The sequence below is a fragment of the Rhinatrema bivittatum genome, chromosome 12, assembly GCF_901001135.1.
Source record: "Rhinatrema bivittatum chromosome 12, aRhiBiv1.1, whole genome shotgun sequence".
Lineage (NCBI taxonomy): Eukaryota > Metazoa > Chordata > Amphibia > Gymnophiona > Rhinatrematidae > Rhinatrema > Rhinatrema bivittatum.
In genome coordinates, this window is record NC_042626.1 from 13,249,365 (window position 1) to 13,275,171 (window position 25,807).

At 43.4% G+C, this 25,807-nt stretch overlaps 2 protein-coding genes across 4 annotated transcripts in view; one reads left to right on the forward strand and one right to left on the reverse strand.

Annotated features, from left to right (window-relative positions):
- SRPK1 (SRSF protein kinase 1) overlaps positions 1 to 3,126 on the forward strand; it is a 71,220-nt gene extending 68,094 nt beyond the window's left edge. For all 3 annotated transcript variants that reach the window (XM_029572781.1, XM_029572782.1, XM_029572783.1), the window contains one exon: positions 1,192 to 3,126. In XM_029572781.1, coding sequence (XP_029428641.1) covers positions 1,192 to 1,376 — 185 coding nt within the window. In that variant the 3' untranslated portion in view covers positions 1,377 to 3,126. The remainder of the gene's footprint in view (positions 1 to 1,191) is intronic.
- A 1,428-nt stretch (positions 3,127 to 4,554) lies between these two features.
- LHFPL5 (LHFPL tetraspan subfamily member 5) lies at positions 4,555 to 25,807 on the reverse strand. Its single transcript, XM_029573572.1, has 3 exons — positions 25,293 to 25,807; positions 18,888 to 19,124; positions 4,555 to 5,105 (listed from the first exon to the last, which is right to left on the reverse strand). Exons 1-3 carry the CDS (start codon positions 25,702 to 25,704, stop codon positions 4,555 to 4,557), a joined length of 1,200 nt encoding a protein of 399 aa, XP_029429432.1. The 5' UTR covers positions 25,705 to 25,807.

The following is a 25,807-nucleotide window of genomic DNA, read 5'->3' on the forward strand; positions in this document are numbered from 1 at the left end:
TGTAAAGTTTTATTCTCTGCCTCCATCTGCTGGTAGATTTGCAAAACTCATTTGTCTAGACTGATCTGTGGTACTTCAGAAAGGAAAATTAGCAGGTAAGAACCAATTTTCTTATACTGAATATTGCATGCTGAACATTTTCGGTAACTTTCGTGGTATTTGACAATATTCAGTAGGTTTCAAAGTCTTAATGTTTTTGAAGTGTAATACTGTATTTGTAGGCATTTTTAATCAAACAATGAGTTTGTTTAGATGTGCGTGTACACCTATATACCTTGAAATTCCTGGTGGCTGTGGGAGGCAGGGTGTTGGTGTTGGACTGATAACTAGTAGTAGGATAATGCTTTGAAATGAAACACATCATTAAAATGTCCTATTTCATTTGGGAAAACAATGTAATTTGTATTCTTTTTCACTGAGCAACCACTAGCTCTGGCCAGGTCTCCTGCTGCTCTTTACTCTAGCTGCAGATAGGGCTGTCAACTGGCTCCAGATTTTCAGGACAAGTTGATCCCTTCCTAGTTTTACCCCATTGCATGCTGGGACTTAATTCTGATTTCCCTATTGCATTTGCTAAGAAAAGCAAGACTATAAATATCTGCATGCAGAGGAGTAAAAACAAGGACTAGATCAACCTGGCCTGAAAATCTGGAACCAGTAGGCAAACCCTAGCTGCAAATATTTAAAACATGTCAATGCTCCTTCCCTTGATTTTTTTTATTTATTTTTATTTAAGGGTTTTTTATATACCGGGGCACATTAAAAACATCACCTCGGTTCACAATGTAACATAACATATTGATGCCTCTTACTCCACTATACTAAAGTCCAGATGAGCAGGAGAGATACCTGGTTGCTCCTGCTCCACCAGGTCAGTAATTTTAACATGCTGCTGGCGAGGCCCTAAAACACGTGTGCAGCAAACTGCCTGGCAGGGAGCATCTTGAGCAGAGCAGTTCATGAGATTCCGAGGGCTGGCTAGTTTTGAGAATATGGGATTCTGTAAAGTTGACCATTTAGGCAACATGAAAGGAAAGCAGAGGATAATGTTGAGAACATAAAGGGTAGAGAGAAATGTGAATATCCTTAGAGAACACTTGTGCTTTAAAATTGTATGTTTGTGTACCTGTTCTCGGGTTTTCCCCCCAATCTCCCCTCGGGCACTAGTTAATATCTCCCCTTGTTTTGCAGGTGAACTGAAACACATCACCAAGCTGAAGCCCTGGGGGCTTTTTGAAGTTTTGGTGGAGAAATATGAGTGGCCACAAGAGGAAGCAGCTGGCTTTACAGACTTCCTTGTACCAATGTTGGAGCTGATCCCTGAGAGACGAGCTACGGCAGCAGAATGTCTCAGGCATCCCTGGCTCAGTTCATAAAGGCTTCAACTTTACACTGTTGCCCCATATTCTCTGGCTTGTAGCAGAGTGCACACATCTGCCGTTCAGTCCCCTCCCTACCTTCCAGGATTTGCAACTTGTGTATTTTCACAGCAAGAAGCTCGCTTTTCAAGACCACCTAGGTGTGGGCCCACCTGGGTTTAGTTTAACAACCTAAGACATCACAGCCCTTGGGCATTGCATTGTTTTTGTTGTAATTGGACTTTGCCAAAGATGAACAGCAGACTGGGCTAAAACTGTCTCGTGCCCCTTCTTGTAGTGACTTTCTTGCTCTGATTGGAGCTGATCCTCCTTAGAGTACATTCCCTTTCTATATCTGAATGCAGCATAGGGTTAGGGGGTGGGGGAGCCACGTTCGATCCCGTGACTCTGGAAGTGGGTTCCACATTGCATTGCTTCAGTCTGTGGGTGGAACGGGGAGATTCATTTTCTGGGAGGGGGGGGGGTGCATGTGCAGGAAGCGCTCTGCACCACACCCAACCTTTTTTTTTTTAACTTCTTAGCTAGCACCCCCTCTTTTTTTTTTTTTTTTTGTAATGAGCTGTAGTACCATTTGTTTCCATGTGCATTGAAACCTGCTCAGCTTTGAGAGGCTGAAAGTCTGAAATAAAATTGACTTACACGATGACAAACGAAAGCAGTGAAAGATGGGGCAGAGACTGCAGTAAGTGCGCCAGTCTGGCAACCAGCCGTATCCTCCTGGCACAAGGTGGGGGGGGGGGGGGGGGGGAGCTCTTCAGAGGTGGCGAATCAAGTTGATACAAGGTTGCCCCCCTTTTTTGTGACGGGGGGAGATTTTCAGTGCTATCTCAGTACTACCAAGCGAAACCTTTTAAGAAGCTCTCGTTGCTTTTTAATAATCTGTCGAATTCCCCTTGGTTGTCTCATACTGTCCTTTCTTGCCTTCAGTACGTCTCTCATCTGTTTCTGAGTGGGGGGGGGGGGGGGGTATGTTTTTATTTAAAAATGTGTTAGCATTGTGTAAACTTGTAGATTTGCCTGTGTATCTCTCGAATCATTTTCTCAAGTGAGGTTTGGGGTTGCAAAGTCCTTTCCCCCATGATGGACCAAATAACCCTTTGGATCCCTGCAGCTCAGGAGAAAGCCCCTAAGACTCTGTTCCCAAAAGTTGATGGATGTATCTTTCCTGGGGAGTAACAAAAGAATTACTGCTTACATGTACAGTAATTTGGTTTCTTCCTTTCTTCTCTCTTGTCTGGCAAGGCATTTGAGATGTTTATGCTTGTCCAATCAGAAATTCTTGTCAGGTTCTTTCTGCATAGTATAAGAAATAGGAAAAAGAAAAGAAACACCCCTGTGTCTCTAGAAACGACAGGAAAATAGTTTAGCAAGTCCGTGGTTCCTTCAGCAGCCGGCAGAATTGATGTGCGGTTCAACCACCGCTGGCCTGTCTTCCCCGCCCCCGCTTCACAAAGGCTTCAGCGAGCGGTGAGTTTCTCATGGCCCAAAGTGGAACTGGGCGCACTGGCACCCTGTCTTGCCAGAAGAAGTTATTTATAAATGGGATCGTTCCCAGGAGGCAGTTGAGGCACATGCTCCCTACTTTTTGATTTTATTGAACTTCAGGACTGCCTCCAAGTGACTACAGAAGGATTTTGTATTTGCAATGTTAGTCTCAAAGCAGAAGGAAAATACATTTTTTTATTCTTCCTACTTGGGTGCATTGTCTTCTTTGTAAATGCAGTACAATAAACTTATTTAATAACCACCCTGTGCTTAACATGTTTCCCTCCTAACGTTGGCACAGCTTAGCCAGAGACTTGGAGTTCAGCCTGCAAGTTTTTAAGATCATGGTGCAGTTTATAAACTGAAGTATTTGTAGGATTGGTTCAGAAAACCCTCATGCAATGTTGCATTTGGGAGAATGGCCAAGGTACAGTCACATCATTAATAATTATAGATTTCAGTTCAAGTCCCAGTCTGTTGCCAATTCCTCAAAGGTAAACTTCCCTAAGAGTACCATACTGGGCCATGGGACCTGTTGTGGGCCAAGTTGAAGGTACTTTTCCCAAGCTCTGGAACATGTATCACTATGACATTAGAGAGTAAAGCCCACTCCCATGGTGCGCTCTCGCTCCTTGATGAAAGAGAGGGTCTTTGCCTTTCCAGTCTTGCTATGGATCTTTCATAAAGAAGCTGGATTCAGGTGTCATTTGTATCGATCAGTTTTGTTTAAGTGATGATCCATGTTGATTGCTCTGCAGGTCTGTTAGCCCATTGGAATTGCAAATGCACTTGAGCATTTGCAATTCCAGAATTGCAAATGCTCAAGTGCAGTCAAAATGTTCTTCATGAATGGTCCTGAATGAAGTCTGTTGTGCTGGCTAGGGATGCTACAGAGGCCGCATTCAGAGCCCCCATCTTTGTGTGTCAGCTACACAATTGCAGCTTTCCAGAAGGAGCTCTGGTGCATTCTTTATCCCAGGACAAGCAGGATGCTAGTCCTCACATATGGGTGACGTCATTCACGGAGCCCTTAAGCGGGAAAAACTTCTGGCAAGTTTCTAGAAGCTTTTGGTTTGGCTGCCTGAGGCTACTGAGCATGCCCGGCATGCCATGATATTCCCTGCCACAGGGGTCTCACTCCAGTCTTTTTTTTTCCGCGCTGCTGACTGCATCGCGTTCTTCTTAGGAGCCTGTGATTACCTCACAACGTTAAAAGTTTTTTTATAACTTTTTTCACCCTACCGGGTCTCATTCGGTTTGTCACCGGCTGGTGACAAACACCATAACTTTTTCTTCAAAAAAGAAACACCGATCGAAGGATGTCGACCGACAGAACTTCAGGGTTCAAAAAATGTCCGGCCTGCAACCGGACTATGTCAATTACAGATCCGCACGTCGAGTGCGTTCACTGCCTGGGAAAGGACCATAACATCGCGGCCTGTACCCAGTGCCAAGAAATGACTGCGAAAGGTAGGAAACTCAGATACGAAAAGATGGCTCAAATTTTTCAAATTAAAACGCCGCCATCACCGATAACTTCCTCCAAATCCTCGCCGACCGGCGTAACAAAAAAGTTATTGTTAACCAAACGCCTCGCCGAAGGATCGGGGGACGCCTCCTCGCCTACCCCGTCGACATCGTCGACAAAATCGGCGTCTGAAATTCATCCGCCACATAAGCACCGAAGACATCATGTAAGTCCTCCACTTCCACCGCCAGAGGAACCGGTGCCTAAACGCCGAAAAAAGTCATCGACCAGCGTTACAGAATCGCTGCCATCGACATCAGTATCTGACTTACAGGCTTTAATCAAGCAAATAGTTACTGATGTCTTCAAGGAAAATATGCCGGCGTCTTCGCCGATTCCGACCTCAGTGTCGATGCCGACCACCGAGTCGATGCCGACTTTACAGTCGATGCCGGCCATCGGGCCGATGCCGAACGACCAGTCGATGCCGACTATACAGTCGATGGCACCATCGATTTCGATGCCGATGCCACCATCCACCTCCATGACTCTACAATCATCGACGTCGATTTCGATGCCGATGCCACCATCCACCTCCGTGGCTCTACAACCATCGACCTCGATGATGATGCCGATATCAACGATCCTGACCGGCTCAGATACTACACGGGCTATCGATTCCATATCAATAGCCTCATCGTTGATCCCGCTGCAGCCATCGATAGCATCGATGACCTCTGCATCCTCATGGATTCCTAGGCCTATTTCTTCATCTACAGTGGCACCTCACTATACAATAGCTTCAACTGCACCTCCTGTACACGGTCTAATTCCTGTCTCAAAAAAGGCACCAGGGAAGTTTAAACACACATCCAAGCCTGTCCCTGACAGATCTACTGAAAGGAAACTACATGCACTCCTCACGAAGCGATACCAGGATCTCTTGGCCTCCCTGCCTGTTGGATCTGAAGAAGAGGAAGAAATAGAGAGGGAGATGGAAGTAAGTGATACTTCCCCTGATCATCAGGATCCCTTGCAGGGCACATCTGAGATGTCCCCATCTAGAGTACAAATTTCTCAAAAATACAAGCCCATATCAGATACATGGTCAGATACACAATCTGACCATTCTTCGGAGGAATTTCTATCTGAACATACTCCTCCTCAAGCAAAGAAACAGTCCCCTCCAGAGGACTTATCGTTCTCAGCATTCATCCAGGAGATGTCAGAATCTATTCCTTTTCAACTTCAAACAGAAAAGGACGAAAGACAACAAACACTGGAAATCTTACAATTCGTAGATTCCCCAAAGCATAATATGGCTATTCCAGTACATGAGGTGTTGCTGCAGCTCCAACAAAGAATCTGGGAGCACCCTTGCACAACTCCTGGAGTCAACAGAAGGGTGGACTCTACCTATCTAGTCCAAACTGCACCAGGATTTGAAAAAACGCAGCTTCCTCACAATTCCCTAGTAGTGGAATCTGCCCAAAAGAAGTCACGAAGATCCAGAACGCATGCCTCTATTCCCCCTGGAAAGGATAACAGGTTTCTAGACCTCATCGGCAGAAAGATTTATCAAGGGGCTATGCTCAATTCCAGAATTGCTGCTTATCAACTATACATGACGCAGCACCAACGGAATTTATGGAAGCAAATAGAGGACTTTATACCTTCCCTGCCTCAGTCTCAACAGGAGGCAGCTCAACAGATTGTTCAAAAGGGCTTAGATGCTGGAAAGCATGAGGTTCGAGCAGCATACGACGCCTTTGAAACCTCTGCTAGAACTGCAGCATCTGGAATCTCTGCAAGAAGGTGGGCCTGGCTTAAAGCTTCGGACTTGCGTCCAGAAGTTCAGGACAAATTGGTGGACTTGCCGTGTCAGGGTGACAATTTGTTCGGCACAAAAGTGCAAGACGCTGTAGCACAACTTAGAGATCACTCTGAGACTTTGAAACAGCTCTCCTCTTTGTCACAGGACACATCATCTCATCCTCCACGTAGGCCGCCCCGTAGAGACACAAAGCGTCCATTCTACAGGCCAAGGAGATATTATCCACAAAACACCAGACCACGGCCTGCGAGAACTCAACAGCGTCCTCAACAGCGACAGCAAAGAGCCGCACGGCCTCAGCCACCACCTCAAACAACTTCAACCTCTGGTTTTTGAAACCCGTTCCAGAGAACACTGCCAACTACCAAACCCTCATCCACACTTACCAGTTGGGGGAAGAATTTCCCAATTTTACACACAATGGGAAAATATTACAACAGATCAGTGGGTCTTATCAATAGTTCGTCAAGGTTACCAACTAGACTTCACATCTCCCCCTCAGGAGTTTCCACCAATAAACTCCTATCTAGACAACAATCCTCAATTACAAGAAGAATTATCTGCTCTTCTGACAGCAAGAGCTGTGGAACATGTACCACAAAATCAGAAGGGAAGAGGATTCTATTCCCGGTATTTCCTCATTCCAAAGAAAACCGGAGGCCTACGTCCCATTCTAGATCTCAGAAATCTCAACAAATTTCTCAGGAAAGAAAAATTCAGGATGGTATCATTAGGAACCATGCTTCCACTCATACAACAAGGAGATTGGCTTTGTTCTCTGGATCTTCAAGACGCCTACACTCACGTTCCAATCTTCCCACCACATCGCAAATACCTCAGATTCAAGGTGGGAAATCAACATTTCCAATACAGAGTCTTGCCGTTCGGCCTAGCCTCAGCTCCACGAGTATTCACCAAATGTCTAGCTGTGGTGGCAGGACATTTGCACAAACAAGGTGTTCATGTGTTCCCTTATCTCGACGATTGGCTCATAAAAAGTCAGTCACAGCAAGGAGCAGTAACTTCTCTTCATTGCACAATACAGTTACTACACAAGTTGGGATTCCTCATCAATTATCAAAAATCCCACCTGCACCCATCTCATTTACTCCAATATATAGGTGCAGAATTAAACACAAACCTAGCACAAGCTTTTCTTCCAAAGGACCGTGCACACACGCTGTCCCAGCTGGCGTACTACATATCACTTCAACCACAAGTGACAGCTCATCAGTTTCTAATCCTGCTAGGCCACATGGCTTCCACGGTTCACGTCACTCCTATGGCACGACTTGCCATGAGACTCACCCAATGGACTCTACGATCTCAGTGGATCCAAGCCATTCAACCGCTATATTATCAAGTCAAGGTAACCCACCAACTTCGAGCCTCGCTGCAATGGTGGACGATCAAGGACAATTTACGCAAGGGCCTACCATTCCAAAAACCGATCCCACAGATAACATTAACTACAGATGCATCCACCTTGGGGTGGGGAGCTCATCTTCACACTCTTCAAACTCAAGGAACTTGGACAAAACTCGAAGCCACATATCAAATCAATTTTCTAGAACTTCGAGCTATACGTTATGCTCTGCATGCGTTCAAGGACTGCCTTTCACACAAGACTGTGCTAATCCAAACAGACAATACGGTAGCCATGTGGTACATCAACAAACAAGGAGGTACGGGTTCGTATCTCCTCTGTCAGGAAGCAGCACAGATTTGGGACTGGGCCCTTCACCACTCAATGTTCCTGCAGGCCACTTATCTAGCGGGGATTCAAAATGTCCTAGCAGACCGACTCAGTCGCCAGTTCCAGCCGCACGAGTGGTCTCTGAATCCCTCCATTGCGACCAAGATCTTCCAACGGTGGGGACAACCATCAACAGATCTCTTCGCGTCGCATCTGAACCACAAGGTACACAACTTCTGTTCTCTGCACAAACAGAAGAACCACCCAGCCAAGGACGCCTTTGCTCGCCCTTGGAACTCCGGCCTACTATATGCATATCCTCCAATACCGCTTATCACCAAGACGTTGGTGAAGCTACAACAGGACAAGGGGACCATGATACTCATAGCCCCTTATTGGCCTCGACAAGTATGGTTTCCCACACTGCTAGACCTGTCAGTCAAGGATCCAATTCGCCTGGGAGTAGCTCCCGCTCTCATCACTCAGGATCAGGGTCGATTGCGTCATCCCAATCTTCAATCCCTATCCCTGACAGCATGGATGTTGAAAGCTTAATCCTACAATCCCTTAATCTTTCAACTAATGTTTCTCAGGTACTTATAGCTTCCCGAAAACCTTCCACACGACGCAATTATTCTTACAAGTGGAAACGGTTCACTTTTTGGTGCAAGCAGAACCATATAGATCCTTTCACTTGCCCCACTACTTCTCTTTTAGACTATTTGTACCATCTTTCAGACTCTGGTCTTCAGACATCATCAATCAGGGTACATCTCAGCGCAATCTCAGCTTATCATAATAAGATAGGAGAGGCACCTATATCCACACAACCTCTCGTCACTAGGTTCATGAGAGGTCTCACTCACCTTAAGCCACCAATTCGGCCCCCAGCTACACAATGGGACCTGAATCTGGTTTTAACAAGGTTAATGCATTCTCCGTTCGAACCCATAGATTCCTGTGACCTTAAATTTCTCACGTGGAAAACTATTTTCCTCGTAGCCATCACATCAGCTAGGAGGGTTAGTGAGTTGCAAGCACTGGTCACATACGAACCTTACACAAAGTTTCTCCATGACAGAGTGGTTCTCCGAACACATCCAAAATTCCTTCCTAAGGTAGTTACGGAATTCCACTTAAATCAAACGATAGTTCTACCCACATTCTTTCCAAGGCCTCACTCTCACCAAGGGGAAAGAGCTTTACACACTTTGGACTGTAAACGTGCATTGTCCTTTTATTTGAATCGCACTACATCCCTTAGAAAATCCAATCAGCTTTTTGTCTCTTATGATCCAAATAAGCCAGGTAAAGCAGTGGGAAAACATACTCTATCCAATTGGTTAGCAGATTGCATACAATTCTGCTACGAAAAAGCAGGCCTTCCTCTCCAAGGGCGAGTAAAGGCACATTCAGTAAGAGCCATGTCAACTTCAGTAGCACATTTTCGTTCAGTGCCAATTATTGACATTTGTAAAGCAGCAACATGGAGTTCCCTTCACACCTTTGCAGCTCATTACTGTTTGGATAAGGAAGGAAGACAGGATTCAGCCTATGGACAATCTGTCTTAAAGAACTTGTTTCCAGTTTAATCCCAACTCCTTCTACATCCATCCTGCTATATTCTTCGGCTGACTCATTTCTTCAACAAAGCATTCCGGTTACCTGCATGGACAATGACTCAGCCTCTAGCTTGCTAATCACCCATATGTGAGGACTAGCATCCTGCTTGTCCTGGGATAAAGCAAAATTGCTTACCTTGTAATAGGTGTTATCCCAGGACAGCAGGATGTAGTCCTCACGGAACCCACCCGCCACCCCGCGGAGTTGGGCATCAGACTTTATTATTTTATTTTGCTAACGCTTATTGCTACATACAAGACTGGAGTGAGACCCCTGTGGCAGGGAATATCATGGCATGCCGGGCATGCTCAGTAGCCTCAGGCAGCCAAACCAAAAGCTTCTAGAAACTTGCCAGAAGTTTTTCCCGCTTAAGGGCTCCGTGAATGACGTCACCCATATGTGAGGACTACATCCTGCTGTCCTGGGATAACACCTATTACAAGGTAAGCAATTTTGCTTTATTTCAAATTTCTATTCCGCCCATGTCCAAAGTTCCAGGTGGATTTAAAAACAAAACAAAACAATCATAGCAAGTAATCAAAATATATTGATAAAGCATACAGTCCCCCTCCACCCTTAAACTGTCATTGCAAGGCCTGGGTTAAGAGTGTGTGGGGGAAATATAGAATAAGGGAAAAACCCCTGGGTCGTTGCAGATACGTGATGGTGCAGCCCAAGTAGAGATTGGTTCTAGTTAAGCAGGAGAAAGTACGCTGGGCAGAAACATCCAGGTATTTCCAAACATGTTTAAACTTGATTTTTTTTTCAGGGTGGTGGGAGGGGGCTTAATTCAGATTTTGAAATGTTACTCTTCGCTATATGAAATTAGTAGTTTCAACAGCTTAGTTGCCCATTATCTTTTGATTTTTTTTTATTAAGTTTAACTGATTACATCCAAGCAAAAACACTTGTTTAGAACATGTAGAGAGAACAAATAAGATAATTACAGAAAAATAAACATTAATCTCACATGTTCTGTCCACAAATGGGATACCAATGTAATAAGGTGGGGAAAATAATTTAAAGAATTATCACTGCCAAAAAACTGAAAAAGACCCTTAAACTATAGGATGACTTAACTGATATGAGGAGGAAGGAGCAGGATCCTTTACATGAGAGGAAGTCATCTGGGAGCACTTCAGTCGGTTGAGAAGGGTCAAAAGACATTTTACCCCCTTAAATGTTGCAACACATTTACAAGGAAAATAAAACTGGAATAATGCACCCAAACTAATTACAGTTCGTCATATTTGAAATTGCATTTTTTTTTTAACTTGAGTTGTTTTAGCAACATCAGGAAAACATATGGACTTTTTAAAACAAAAAATAAAAATGGTTCCCTATTGCAAAACAACAATTTCAAAATAAAATTCCTGTGGGAGTTAAAAGCAAGAGTAACAAGAGTAGATGGCATAACCCCATTCTCTGAATTTTTCCAAAAATGAAGGTTGGAGGGTTGCCATCTTCCGACACAGACTTTTGAGGAGAAGGCAAATCTTTGAAACAGGTGGTGGTAAATTTTCTGGCATTTTCAAAATTTCCAGAAGGTATTTACGGTATAAAACATTTCCATTGGAGATGTCTCTTTTTGGGAAAGTTTATAATATGATTTACACTGAACTCTTTTGAAAAGTACAAAGACCAGGGGGGAGACAATGCAGTTACTAAACTAATAACAGAAAATATTTACTCTATGCATAATTAAGCTCTGGAGTTCATTGCCAGAGGATGTGGTGAAAGCTATTACTGTAGCTGTGTTTAAAAAAGGTTTGGACAAGTTCCTGGAGGAAAAATCTATCCATTATTAAGATAGAGATATAGAAATCCACTGCTTATTATGGGGATAAGCAGCTTGGAGTCTTTCTACCCCTTGGGATCCTGTCAGGTACTTGTGACCTGGATTGGCTACTTTTGGAAACAGGACACTGGACTTGATGCACCTTTGTTCTGACCTAGTGTGGCAAGTCTTATGTTCAGGAATATGCATTTTTCCATATCTGGATGATTAGTTAATTGCATTTTCACCAAACAGGCCCTACTGTCTGAGACCAGGATTACCAGCAGCTGTCTGGAAGCCTTGGTGTTCCTGATAAATAACGAAAAAAAAAAATGCTGCTATCAGCACAATCCCTACCAGTCATAGGAGCAGTGCACTATAGATCTTTTCTCCCTGGCTCTAGAACTCATGCCCTACACAATATGGCAACTGCGGTGCACCACATAGTAATTCTCTTGGGATTCATGACGGCAGCAATACAGGTGCTCCCTATCAACCACCTACATATGTGGTGTCTGCAGTGGGGCCTTCAGTTTCAGTGGAATCAATTCTTCTAACCCCTATCAACCAGAATTTGAATAACTGATCACATGAAAATAGACATCGGCTAGTGCCCCCCCGTTAATGTGCTACAGCACCGTGCCCCATTTCAGCCAAGCCACATCAGATCTTACCACTGACTTCTGCATGCAGAGATAGGGGGTACACCTACACCACTACCAGACACAAGAGTCTCTGGTCTTACCAGGCAAGAGCTTTACACACATCTATTGGAACTGAGTGATGCACTACGAGCCTTCCAGCATAGAGAGGCCCCAGATGGTTTTCTGATCTCAGGAGTGCAGAATCTCCTCTAGGCCTTCCCCTCCGATTCCACTAATATCTAAAACAGTCCAAAAATGCATACAAGACTGTGCCAGAATGATCCCGATTGCTCCCGTGTGAACAAAACAACCCCCGTATGCGTATCTTGTACAATTTTCAGCAAACCTACCACAAATCTTGGGGTGCAGCCCAACCCTCCTGACTCAGGAGCAGGGTTCCTTTCTACATACATTCTCTCTATCCTTCTCTAGACCTCACGGTATGGATGTTGAACATTTAGATTCAATCACACAAACACCCACTCACACCAACCGTGTATTCCAGTACACAACTTTGTAAACAACAAATCTAATCCCAACCAATGTACTGGTATATGCTATAAAGCACCCTATCACCGACAAAACTTTTGTTAGACCCTCTATTCACGAGTAGGCATTAATGGATCCGACTCGATTGTGATAAGGGGTCTCATTACTTTAATTTTAAATCACATATATATTTTGTTTTAGTTTTTAAATTATCCTTAAAAGCAGTCCCGACAAAAAAATTAATTTAATGGGACAAATCTCCCAACCAGTAAATCCAATAGCTAATATTTTGCAAGTTGAGAATACTTATCAACGATGAAGAGGTCCCAAAAGTCCCGACATGGCCATGTTTCAGGCCGAAGTCCTGCTTCAGGGGAACGGCTGGAATTATGGAATCCAATTCAACGAAGAAAATCCGTCTATTGCTTGAGAAATTCCATCAAAGAAAGCGGCTAAATCCGTGCAAGTCCTTGCACGGATTTAAACCATGTTGGTTTAAATATAGCTCGCTTTTAGAAAAGGACTTGCACGGATTTAGCAAATCTCAAATTCCTGATGTGGAAAGTCATCTTCCTCGTAGCGGTCACTTCCACAAGGAGAGTTAGTGATCTACAAGCATTGGTTCATTTTCCCCATTTCCAATTCATCCACAACAAAGTGGTACTACATGCACACCTGAAATTCTTGCCAAAGATTGTAGCTGCCTGTCACATCAACCAAGCCATCACCCTTCCAAAATTTCTTTCCAAAACCACACACACAAGTGAGGAAAAACATCTCCATACTCTGGATTGCAAAAGAGCCTTGTCCTTTTTCAAACTCAGAACACAGGTACAAAGGGACTTCTCTCACCTATTAGTCTCCTATGACCCTTAGACCGGGAATGCCATTTGCAAAACTGATATCAAACTGGATCACCTCTTGCATACAACACTTTTAAGTATGAGTCGCTTCCATTGACTCATCCCGTAAAAGCACACCAATTGCGAGCAATGGCAGCTTCCATCGTGCCAAAACCAAGCCCCAAAAAACTCAGAAATCTGAGGTAACTATAATACAATCAAAAAACACACCACACTGTTCCTCAGTATAGTTTTATCACATTTGATCAGCCGTATTTTATATCAACTATGTTTGTAGGATCTTCATGGGAACAACTTTAACCAACTGCTAAGTAGTATAACCTTTTGGTCCACTTTTATTGAAATGTATTTTTTTCTTTTTTTTTATGTCCATAATCTATGAACTTTTCATGTTTTTCTTAAAATGCAGTCCCAACCCGTGAAGATCCTTAGAATGGGCCACATCTCAAACATCATCTTAATTGCAAAAATCTCTAATGAGAGCCGTTTTTACTTAGCTTTATATCTGGAGGCTAACTCTGCTTACAATCCCGACATGGCCATATTTCGGTGTAAGATCTGCTTCAGGGGGTTTCACAACTCCTTTCAAAAAAAATGCTCTATTTCCTTGCAGCATATGTCCCAAAAGATTTCAGCTTTTTAGTAATTAATGAAAGACCTTTAAACATGGCGCCAAAACACTCTACCTTTATATGTCAAAACGTGCTGATGTCATTGATTACGGCAGGGAATACCAGTTCACTATTTCATTAAGTCCACCTGGATGAACAGATCTTAATTTGAAAATCCAAAATTGTTCACGCCTATTAAGAACATATTTAATATCGCCACCCCGAGATGACACTTGCAGCATTTCAAGAATAGTCCACCAAAAGTTTGTGAACTGATGTCCTTTATCAATACAGTGATTGACCAATGGAGCTGTCAACTTTGAATTCTTGATACAGCTTTTGTGATAAGAGACGTATCCAAATTTTTCTTTTAGTGCGCCCTACATAGATCAGATTACAAGGACATTGAAGAACATACACGACATGTGTGGAATTACAATTTGTTGATTTTTTTTCAAAAAAATTGTAAACCTTGAACCTGGGTGCTGCCACTCTGCTCTGACCAAAGCCAACCCACACACTTTGCATTTGCACAAGGGAACTTCCCTTGGTCATGTCCATCAGACTGATCTTCTAAGTTAGATTTCAGACAAACCCTCACAATCTTATCTCGAATATTGTGATTCCTAGAAAAGGCAAAACGGGGGAGCTTATCAAAACCTTGGTGGAGGGATAGCATATTCCAATGTTTTTGAAGAATTTCAATGATGTCTTTTACACGGTTGCTGTACTGTAAAACACATGTTAGTCCATCATTCTCATAGCTTGCTTTATAACCAAAAGTAGCTCCCTGTTTGCAAAAAGAGCTGGTTTAAAAGCCTTTTTGATTACAGAGCGGGGATAAACCCGTTTCAGAAACCGGGATTTTATATCCTCTGATTGAATTTTAAATTCAGAAAGAGTAGAACATAGCCTCCTTAGTCTCAAAAATTGGCTAAGTGGCAGGCTATTTCATAATTTTTTGGGATGACAACTGGAGTATTTTAAAAAATGATTGCGGTCTGTCTCCTTCTGGTAAAGCGTTTGTTTTTAAAAAAAAAAAATCACCTTCCCTTGTTATAGTGATATCCAAGAATGCTGTAAAGAGTACATGATATTTCAATGAGAATTTCAAATGTGCTTTCAGTCCATTCAACCATGTTACAAAAACAAGGAGATCCTCACAGGAGCCTAACCAAATGAAAAAAATGTCTATGTAGCACCGCCACACATGGATTTGACTAAACCAATATGATGGATACAGTATTTCTTCTTTGAACTGAGCCACAAAAAGATTTGCGATGTCAGGGGCAACTTGGAGATAGTATTGCCCCTCAAACATAAAAAACTTTTTGAATATTTTGTAGCGCTCCTACATAATATGCCCATTGAAGAGATCTGCAGCACCGCTACTTGGTTATTGGTTCACATCACACTACTGTCTTGACAAGCTGGCAAATTAAGGTAGTTCAGTGGGACGAGCAATGTTATGCTGGTTAACAACTTAGGATACTACCCACAAAGGAGTCCAGGTTGCAAAAATTAACCAGATTCTACTTAGTGACATCCCTTACCTTGTGATTCCCCAATGAGCATGGCTAATTCAACCTGCTTATCAATGGGGTCAAAAAGCAAGGCTGCTTACCATAAATGGTGTTTGCTGTAGATAGACTGAATTAGCCATGTGATCCCACCCTCCTCCCTGGACAGCATTCTTTACAATGAAGACTTCTATGTTTTTGTTATGGACCAAGGAACGTTCTGCAACATTCAAGTTCATGGGAACTGCTGCACAGGCCTAGTAGAGCTGAAAGCTCTACAATAAGAGACAGCTCTACCTCATGCCTGATGTCATCCCACTGAGCATGGCTAATTCATCCTATCTATGGCAAACACCGTTTACGGTAAGCATACTTACTTTTACAATAACATGCACTTTTCACTTGGTACTTTCCATAAATTTTGCCAGGAAAGGGGTTCTAGCTAGCCTTTGGTTGTGAGCTCTTATCTGGACTTTCATTTAACATCTCATTCTACTGCTTTCCCATCTTCTGAAATCTTCCCCTTTGAGATACTGCCCACTCTTGTGCGCTCCGGTACTTGACCTAGAAGATTGTGTTCTGCGTGATGAGAGTTCATACTCATAACATTGAAGTAGAAGCTTTATCCTTAAAAGTTTGACTCAAATCTTAGTCTATAAGCCTTTGTAGAGCTTTTTTTTTCCAGAGGAACATGGCAGCTACACTCGGACTTTAGCCTGCAGGAAGTCTAGTGTCTTCAGCTTTCCAGCAACTTCAAAAGCCTGTCCTTTGCACACATCTAAAATTCTTACTTACAGTATTGTCAATGCTACCTTGTCAATACAGTATCAGAGGTACATAAATGTTGGGAGAAAAAGACCGGCTGTTTCACTCTGGCTACCCATTTGTAGCTGCCTCCAGTGCTGTCCTAGTTCTTTGCTGATTGTCATCTTCCTTCCTTGGTGTCTAGCCCATGCATGCTTGAATTTTGCCACCGTATTGGCTCATATAACCAAACGAGAAGTCTGTTCCAGGTGTCCACGTTCCTTTCAGTTTTCCTCCCTTCAGCTTCATCTGATGACCTTGTCCTTGAATACTTCATTCTATGGAACATGCTTCCCTTTATTACCTTTTATTGACTACTAGATATTTGAATGTTTATCATATCTTCCTCCCCCCTCCTCCTAGTTTAGCTCCCTCTGCTGGGGCGTGGTTCTCAGTGTAGTCTGCACCAATTTAGCCTTTTACCTTGTCACGGTTTGTAGATATGGTCTCAAGTAATGAACAGTTCTCAAGGGGCAGTTTCCCTGAAAGACCTGTAGTGAGGTAGTATTAAATCAACTGCATTACTTTTCTTATTCTCCATTCAGTGTCAAGCAGACAGCTGCCAGCTATAAATGTGTCTGGAACATCTGGGTCAGATCTACCCCGACATCATCGCTTTGCTATTGGGAAGTGAAATACAAGAGAGCCTGACTACTCTAGGCCAGTGCTCCCCAACCCTGTCCTGGGGGCTCACCAGCCAGTCGGGTTTTCAGGATACCTTCAATGAATATGCATGAGAGAAAATTTGTATGTTATGAAGGCAGTGCATGCAAATTTTCTCATGCATATTCATTGTGGGTATCCTGAAAACCTGACTGGCTGGTGGGCCCCCAGGACAGGGTTGGGGACCACTGTTCTAGGCCATAGTCTTGTTTCAAAAAGGCCTTTGCTGCTGCCAAACTGGCCATAGATTTTGGGGAGTGGTTCAGAATTCTATGGATGATTCTGGAAAGTGGAATACAGCGAGTTCTTATTTTATTTTGCCTGGGAATGTCAATGTTATAACAAAAAAACTCAGTAGAATGGCTGATTATAATGCACCTAATCTAGAAATTATTTGTCCACTAATTTCTTTTGTGTTCTAACACTGAAATTCCCAAACAAAACAAGTAAAAAGGAAGGTCCCTATGCAGAGGTTGTGGTTGAGATGACCCTTCTAGTCATAGTGCTGGGCCTCTATCCCAGAAAGGAAGACACTATAACACGGAAAGAAGTGCTGCTGTACCCTGGCCCCTACTTAAAAACACAATTTCCATGTGCGTTGGATCAATGTTTCATCAAGCCCAGGCTCTTAGAGTGCTTATTTGGAAGTAGCTGGCCCATCATAATGGGGAAATTCTTCTCCCCCAACACCTAACCACTCCTGTTCCTGCTTCAGTTTATGGAGCTGTCATCCAGAAACTTATTGCAACTTTTTTTTTTTTTTAAGACCAACTATATTATTGGCCTTGATAATATTCTTCAAACTTCACAGATTAAGTGTGTGTTGACTGAAAAATACATTCTTAATTTTTTTAAATCTCCTGTTTCCTTTTCTTAGTGTCCCCTTGGCCTTGTACCACCTTTTGAAAGGGTAAATCATTCCCTCAGGACACTAATTTAGTTTATAGCTTTATTATTTCAGGAGCTCCTGCCTTGTTCTAAGACTAAGGGCTCTTGACCCAGGGCTGTGGCCTACCTTTTTGTTTAAAAGAGGCTAAGGGTGGGGGTGGTAACTTACTTCCTTTTATAGTAGTGAGAGATTACAGCTGAGGGGAAAAAAGGTTTCTACAGCTGGAAGGTTGGCTTGCAGGCTGAGAGGCAAGGAGAGCGTTGGTTCTAATCTGATCTGCAATGTCTTCTCATGTAGCCGTCTGTCTCACTAAAGGGTATAGGCCCTAGCAGCCCCCCGCCTCATGCCATGAGCTGGAGTGCAGGATAAAGAGCCACCACTGTGGTACTACCAAGCCACGTTTGGGAGTGGTTCATAATTCTATGCATGATGGTGGGGAGTGAAATACAACACTGGGATGGTCTAACTCTAGCTCTTCCATGGCGTTGAGCTCAAATAGGTAAGCTGATAGCTATTCTAACCCGCAGCAGTAACTTGTTAATGTCCTCAATCTAGGTCATACACGACAGACTATTTTCCCAGACCACTCAGGAGGAAAGCAGGTTTCTAGCATCACTACTTAAGAAGTAAATATACAACACCTTTCGATTATGCCTTACAGGTGAATATGTTTGAAGCCAGTGAATATTAATGGAGCAAGCCACACAGAGTGAAGAAGGCACAAGCAGGCTTGATTACTTTGTTTTTCTGATGTCGTTAACCGTTGCCTTCCTCTGTAAAACAGAAAGAACAGCATATGAGTCAATTGTCCTATATGTACTCTTAAAACAGTCTATAACGCACTACATGCTTACAAGGTCTAGTGGCTTTTTCTAATTAACATAAACATTTTGTTTCCCTTGGTCTGGCTGCTGTTACGTTTTTTTGGATTGGAATGTGAAATAGACTTCCCTTGGCAGTTGTTGGGTCTAGTTTTATTCGCTGTGCTCCCGGGAGAAGCTGGTACTATACCGAAGGCAAGGGTAAAGGTAAGCAGTACGCGACAGTCATAATAGGTTCAGCTATAAAGATACTTGCCCTGGTGATGGTTTCATTTAATAGAGTTAGCTAGGAGAAATAGGCCCAAAGGCAAGGGATGTTACCTTTATTTTCAATTTTAAAGTCCTCTGGCAGGAGATTGTCCTGCCGGTTCCCAAGGACGAAAGCTAGGAAAGACAGGATCAGAGCATCGAGGATTGCGATAATGGCCAGGATGTAAGCCCAGCGCACGGTGCATGCGCCCAGCGTGTATTTGTCGGCTTTCTCCCCACACATCCTCTTCACTTCCGAAGAGTCCCATCCATCAGGGTAGATCATACAACCAATCATCAAACCAGCAGCTGCAGGCCAAGGAGAGAAAGCACTAGTGTGAAACAAGAGAACTGGGCCCTACCACAGTTTTATTCTTGAGAACTACAACTGTGTGGCAGTGAATGGTAGGAGAGGGACCAATATGCTGAGAAGCATTTCTTCATTCCTTAATTTTCAGTCACCTGCTTCCACTAATGTCCTGACTTCCATGCAACTATTTTCATAATTATTAGAATGTTAGCCTGAACCAGAAACATTATTTTCAGTTCCTTTTTTTTTTTTTTTTTTACCCAACATACGAATGGCCAAAGCTGCTGCTGATGTATCTGTTTTCCTTGGGTGATCTGTAAAGCTGCACTGCCATTTTGTAATAATTCTTATTGGAGTCCAGTAAAGTGTTTTAAACTGGGAAGACTTCCATTTTCTTGTTTCAAAAGGACTGCTCAAGCCCAAAATGGCATCACATAAAAGTATGTGGCCTTGTATCTTTGTCCTTGTGTTTGTTTGGTCTTTTGGACTATTCCAGTATGCTCGTATTTTGACCATGCTCTGAGGGCCGGATTTTAAATGCCCTGCTCGCCGGCGCGTAAGTTCCAGGGCTGTGCGCGTGCCAGCAGCCTATGCAAAATAGGCGCGCCGGTGTAAATCTGGGAAGGCGAAGGAAAGTTCCCTCTGAGGCCGCTCCGATTTCGGAGCGGCCTCAGAGGGAACAGGCAACACGCGCCGGGCTCGGCGCGCGCAGGTTGCACAAATGTGTACCCCCTTGCGCGCACCAACCCCGGATTTTATAAGATACGTGTGGCTACGCACACCTTCCCACAAATTTGTCACAAAGTTCTTCTGGACAGCTCCTTGGTGCTTTGGTTGGGTCTTTGCTTTGAAATGCACTACCCAGCAGAGAGAACCAACAGGAACTGCTGAATGTATCCACCCATCCTGAGACAATGCAATTTAACACCAGTGGGGGCAATTCACTGCTGTGTGCTTTCTGGCAGTGAGTGGTTACAGCAGAGCTTTAACAATTTAAGATGACTACACAAGTATACAAGGATTATCTAAGCAAGCTAATCCATGTTTTTATTTCTAATAACTTCTAGAGTATATTTTTGTACTTTGCAATTGTGGGCCAGGCTATGTGGCTGCATGGAACAAATGCTGTTTTAATGCAATTTATTTCTGGGCTTTAAAGCAACAAAAGGTGAACATTTTGAAAGGGAGTGTAGACTTTCTATAACCACGGTAACTGCTCTTCCTGTTGAATCTGCATGGTCAGTGATACCGGGGGGGGGGGGGGGGTGTACATAATATTTGCATTTCCTACACGCCTTGCAAAACGGGGGAATGATGCTGTCAAATGTCTGGTCGGGTCTGTTGCTATGGGAACATCTTCCCATTTCAGCGAGAGCAGAGAGAAAATGGCTTAATGAATAACCCCAGGAGACCAGAACAAGCCTACAGGCTTGTCAGTTTTGTTTTAGAGATTTGAGCATTTTTTAAATTAAATGATGACTTATTACTGTGCAGAAAGTTTTCCTTTCAGATTTCTGGAATCTTTGTCTGCCGTCTCTTTTGTTATATGGGGATTAAATTCCGTAGATGTTGTGGATTGCGTAAACTAGTTCTCAACAAGAGAAAACGTTTTTAAAGCGAGGCTGAATTGAGTTTGCAAAGGGTAATAGTAGCAGGTAATCAGATTTTGGTGAGATCCTGTTGAATAGATGCTGGTCCGGAATGAGCTGGGAGCCTTGACATAAGCATAAAACCTTTCTTTAATTAAAATCTGCCACAACAAATATTTTTTAAATATTTTACATTTAATCACATAAGGACAGACATGACCAAAGATAAAATAATACATCTGGTCAGAGACACCAGCTCATAAAGCCTGCCAGCCATTCTGAGAATATCATGGATAAGCAAATTTGAATAAATATGTTTTTTACTTTCTTCTTGTATGTTACACGTTCTGAAACTTCTGTAATGCTTCCATAACGAGCTCTCAGGAGCGCCACCTCTATCCTTTAAAGGGAGGAATGACCAAGATCAGACAGTACGGGCAAAGCAATCTTACTTTTTTTTAAATTTTATTTTTAATTGCATTTACAATTAACACAAGATAACTTGCACCAGAAATAAGAATGTCACGAAAAATACAAAAAGAGAAAAGCTACAGATGTTTTCCCACATGATATGTAGTATTATAATTCTTGACATTCTTCAAATAATAAAGTATTTGGGGGAGACCAGGAACAGTATAAGAGCGAATCATATCATGAAATACATGAAAAGGAAAACTGGGAGCGGGCCTACATCATTTCTTATTACCAAGCCTGCATTGAGTGACCATTTTAGGAGTGAGTGCCCGGAAAAACCCTTAACTGGGATGGTTCAAAAACCACATAATTAGCCCCAAGATGTTTCACTAAACATTTACACGGATAACTTGGTAGAAATTGACCACCACAAGTAAAAACCTCACTTCTCATAGACAGAAATTTCTTGCGTTAGTCTTGTCACATCGGGGTAAATCCAAATCTGTTTTCCATGGAAAGTAATATTCCTATTTTGCAGGAAAAATCTTAGCACCGTATTCCTTTCACTTATAAAGGCAAAATAAATTAACAAAGTTCCTCGCTGAGGGATCTCTGTCTCCTCAGTGCTATCCATATTATGTTGCTCTTGAGCCACAGTTCCCGCAGCTTCTATCTCTTCTCGTGGTAAATAATGAGCCTTCGTTATAAGGGGCATTGCATCAGCTGGGAATCTTCAAAACTTTTACAATATAACTTTTAAAGAAATCTCTAGGTGGAATAGATTTGAGCACTGGGAAGTTGAGAACCCTTAAATTCAAACTTCTTATTGTATTTTCTATATTCTCAATTTTCTTTAGAGGCAATTATTTCAGAATGTGCCAAGCCTTGTTGTATTTTTTTCATAAGAAGCAAACTTTTAGGCCTGGATTTACCATTCTCGCAGTGGTAACTGGGGGCAGGGGGGCGAAGCGGGTGGGTCTGCAAAAGCCGGCAGTGATCGCACCATCGCGCTGTTATCGCTGCCGGCTTTCGCACCCAATAGCGCCACCGGTGGCGCTATTGGGTATGCTACTGGCGGCAATAACGGGTCTCACCTTATCGCTGCCAGCCAAGTTACCACCGCATCCGCCTTCTTGCCGCCCTGACTCCTCCCCTTCCAACCCTGACTCCACCCCCGGCAACCTATCGCACGCGAAAAGTCCCTTTTTGCGTGCGATAAGCTTACAAAATAACCCCCTTAGCTTCCAAAACCTGAATCTTTGAATCTTGCATAGTAATCAAACTTTCCATGGCTAATATTTGTTTATTTGTAACAGAGATAATACAAGTAATAGAGGAAATGGCAGTTCCCAACGAAGCCAATACTTCCCATACACTGTTCAATGTTATTATTGCAGGTTTTCTTATTTTAAATTGTATAGGTGGAATTTCTGTATCCTCACCTCCTTCACTCTGTAGAGTATTAAAGCCTTTAGACCCCTCTTATATAATCCTTAACATTTCCTCTTGATTCTTCATAGAAGTATCTACAGATTCCAACCTCACAGAATTTGCTGAAGGTACAGAGTTCAAAAACGGCGATTGCCCTGTATCAGAGTAATTAACCCTTCCCCTCTCATGAGGAGGATAAGATATCAAGATATTCCCACATACTGTCGATATTCCGGAGCGAGGGGTCGGTGTTCTAGGTGCTCCCGGGCTTAGTGAGATTTCATTGGCCAAGAAGGCTGGGGTTCGCTCTGCTCCAACCCCCAACGCGGCCTCACCTCCCGGTTCTGGCGTGGAGAAAAGAAATCGCTCAATCCGCTGCTGCACCAACTCCGACGGAACCTCAAACGGAGAAGATTCTTTAACTTTCGCCTTTCGTTTCGTATGAGGCATACGTCACAGGTAATAAGCCAGAAAAGTTGAAAAGAAAAATGCAGGTCGGAGAGAAACGGCTTCCCCATGCTATTCGATCGGCAGCCATCTTGGTCTCTCCAAAGCAATATTACTGAAGCTGCTCCTTCAGATAAACAGACCTGTCACCCTGCGAGAGTTTGGATTTTAAAATGCATTGCGTGGAGTTTCCTTAACCAGGGCGTAAGGTGCTCTGTCTGCTTTGATTGCCCGCAGCAGGTGTGATGCAGCGACCTGTGTGCTCTGCAATACTCATTGTCCATCATTTGTGAATATTTTATATATTGCTCCCAGAAAGGGCTTGCAGCAAATCTTGTTTTTTTTGTTTTTTACAACAAGATCAATCTGGCTACCCCAACTTTGCTCTACAGAACAGGGGATACCTTTAGTCTGTCTTCTATCAGAAATGAAATAGGATCCTTTAAGTGTATCTTGTGGCCTATTGTGTCACTGAATTGGTAGTTTATTGGTGGCTCAGAGGTGCTGCTTTTCAGTAGCCACAGAGCCTTGGGTTGATGTTATAGGAGCCCCTTGTTTCGATCAAGGAGCAGCTTTAGAAACTTCCTGATCCATACCACATCCAGGTGCTCTGCCTCCGTCTGGCTGGCGAAGAGCCAGTGGGCAGCAGGCCACCTTGGCTATTGTCTGGAGCTGTTTCCCAGCAACAGTTTAAGAGGCACAATGTGGAGGAGATGAGAGGAGGATAATCTCTTTCAAAAGCACACAGAAGTATTCCGCCATTGTGTTAATTTATTTGGGGGGAAAAGTTTCTTCAGTGCACGGAGAAAATGTTGTAGCAGATGCAGCTCCATCGTTCCATTGTAGTATTCTGTCGATCTGTCGCCTCTCATCTTTTTTTCCCAGGGTCTTTTCCCATCAACAGAGAATGGGAGAGAGGGATTAGTAAATCAGGCCCCTAGTGAAGGGTGCAACTGTTTCTTTAAATATTTTTTATATCCCACCCCCTCCAGGACATATAGTTCCAGGTGGATCACGTCAGTAAAGCTTCCACCGTTGCTTTTGTCGCATGAGCTACAGCTGGGTCAGCTTTAGGTGCTGACCCTGTAAAGTGCATGTTTCTTAGACCCCCCTCCGATGTTGAGATTGATAGGAGGGAGAGAATCGACTCACCTAAAATAAAACCAACTGGACACATTCACTAGCCTCCTAGCAGTGGTGGTGGATGCAAAACTGAGCTCCTTCTTCAGAAAAGTATGCAACAGCCATTACCACTGAAGTCCCATGTCATCTAACTAGAAGCCAGGGGCTGGGCTTAAGCCTTAGGTGAAGAATCACAGCCTTAGCTGCAGCTGCTGCGCTTAGGGACTTTCTTTAAGTGGATAATGAAGAAAAAAAACAATCTTGAATTAAAAAGTATGTATTTATTATAAACTGCACAAGCAAAATAAGGTTTGGTTATGTTTTCTAATCTGTGTGCATGGCACTGTAAAACATGGACCTGGTCAGTCACTGTGCTTACAGCAATTTCCTGTTCCCCTATCGGTTAAAAAGTGGTTTTAACAATAACGCAAGTGCACAAACTGGAAGTCCAAATGGGCATAGCCCTTGGTCTGGAGGTCCTCTGTTCTAGAAGATAAAAAGCGATCAACTAGCCTGGATTTCTTCCCTCTCCCCTCCCAGTTTTCTACCAGAAGGTAGACTATCTGAGTCTTCACCACTACGCATACTTTCAGTTTAATTCTGAGAATGTACTGAGCATCCCTGTTAGCCTCAAAAAAAGCTCTCCATAGCTCTGCTATGCACCAATGCGTGTGCATGTGCCGATATGCAAAAACATTTTGGTGAATGTGTGTGTGCAAAAAGCAACTTTTAAACTCCAGTCTAAAATGTACTCCTTTTAATGACTAATGACCTGAGAAAGCTGATTAGTTATATAGGCTTGGGACAACCACTGCTTCTCCCTGGTTCTGAGCCAGAAGGATTGGATCTCTGTTTTGAGATCCTGCTGGGAACGCAAGACCTGGGCTGGCACCTGTCAGAGACAGGTGCTAGGCTCAATGAACCGGTCTGGCATGTCCTATGTTCCCTTGAACTTCACAAGAAGGAAACAGTGCCTCAACATTTTCAAATTGATTAGGTTTATGTTGTTATGGATTTGTTTGATTTGTGATTTAGATATTTATGGTTTTACGCAATCCGTTTAGGATGAGAGGATCGGAGTAAGTGGAAATTTAGAATTTGAAATAAATAGGGCACACTCCACTTTTGCCTGTTGCCACCCAACTAACCAGAGCATGGGCTTACCTGCTGCCAGCTGCATCCAAGCACAGATTTTATACACGGTGGCAGAATTACAGAAGAAGAAGAGACTGAAGCACATCATGGAGCCTACGATGAGAAACATGGAGATGCCGACGAAGAACATGGCCGTCTTGAAGGCTCCCGAGGGAATGGTCTCAAAGTCCAGGGCACTGCCTCGACAGATGAGCTCAGAAGTGAGGGCATTTCCGATGCAGTAGCTGAATAGGCCAAAGTAGCCAGCTTGGGGGGTATTGATGCTATCGCCAATCCAGTAGGGCTGGATGAAAACCACCACCATGATGACAGCAAAGCAGATGGTATAGACGGCCCACAGCACCCCGATGGCGCGGGCATTCCTCACGTAGTTTGTGTGGTAGATCTTGGCTGCCTCTTGGGCAGGCAGCATCTTCGTCATGGTTGAGGAGTGCGTTTCAGATCTGGCACCAGCTTGAATTGGTTTGTGAATCCGTAGGCTGAGCTGGGCTGAGTTCCTGTGCCAGGGTTGAGCTGCAGCTGTT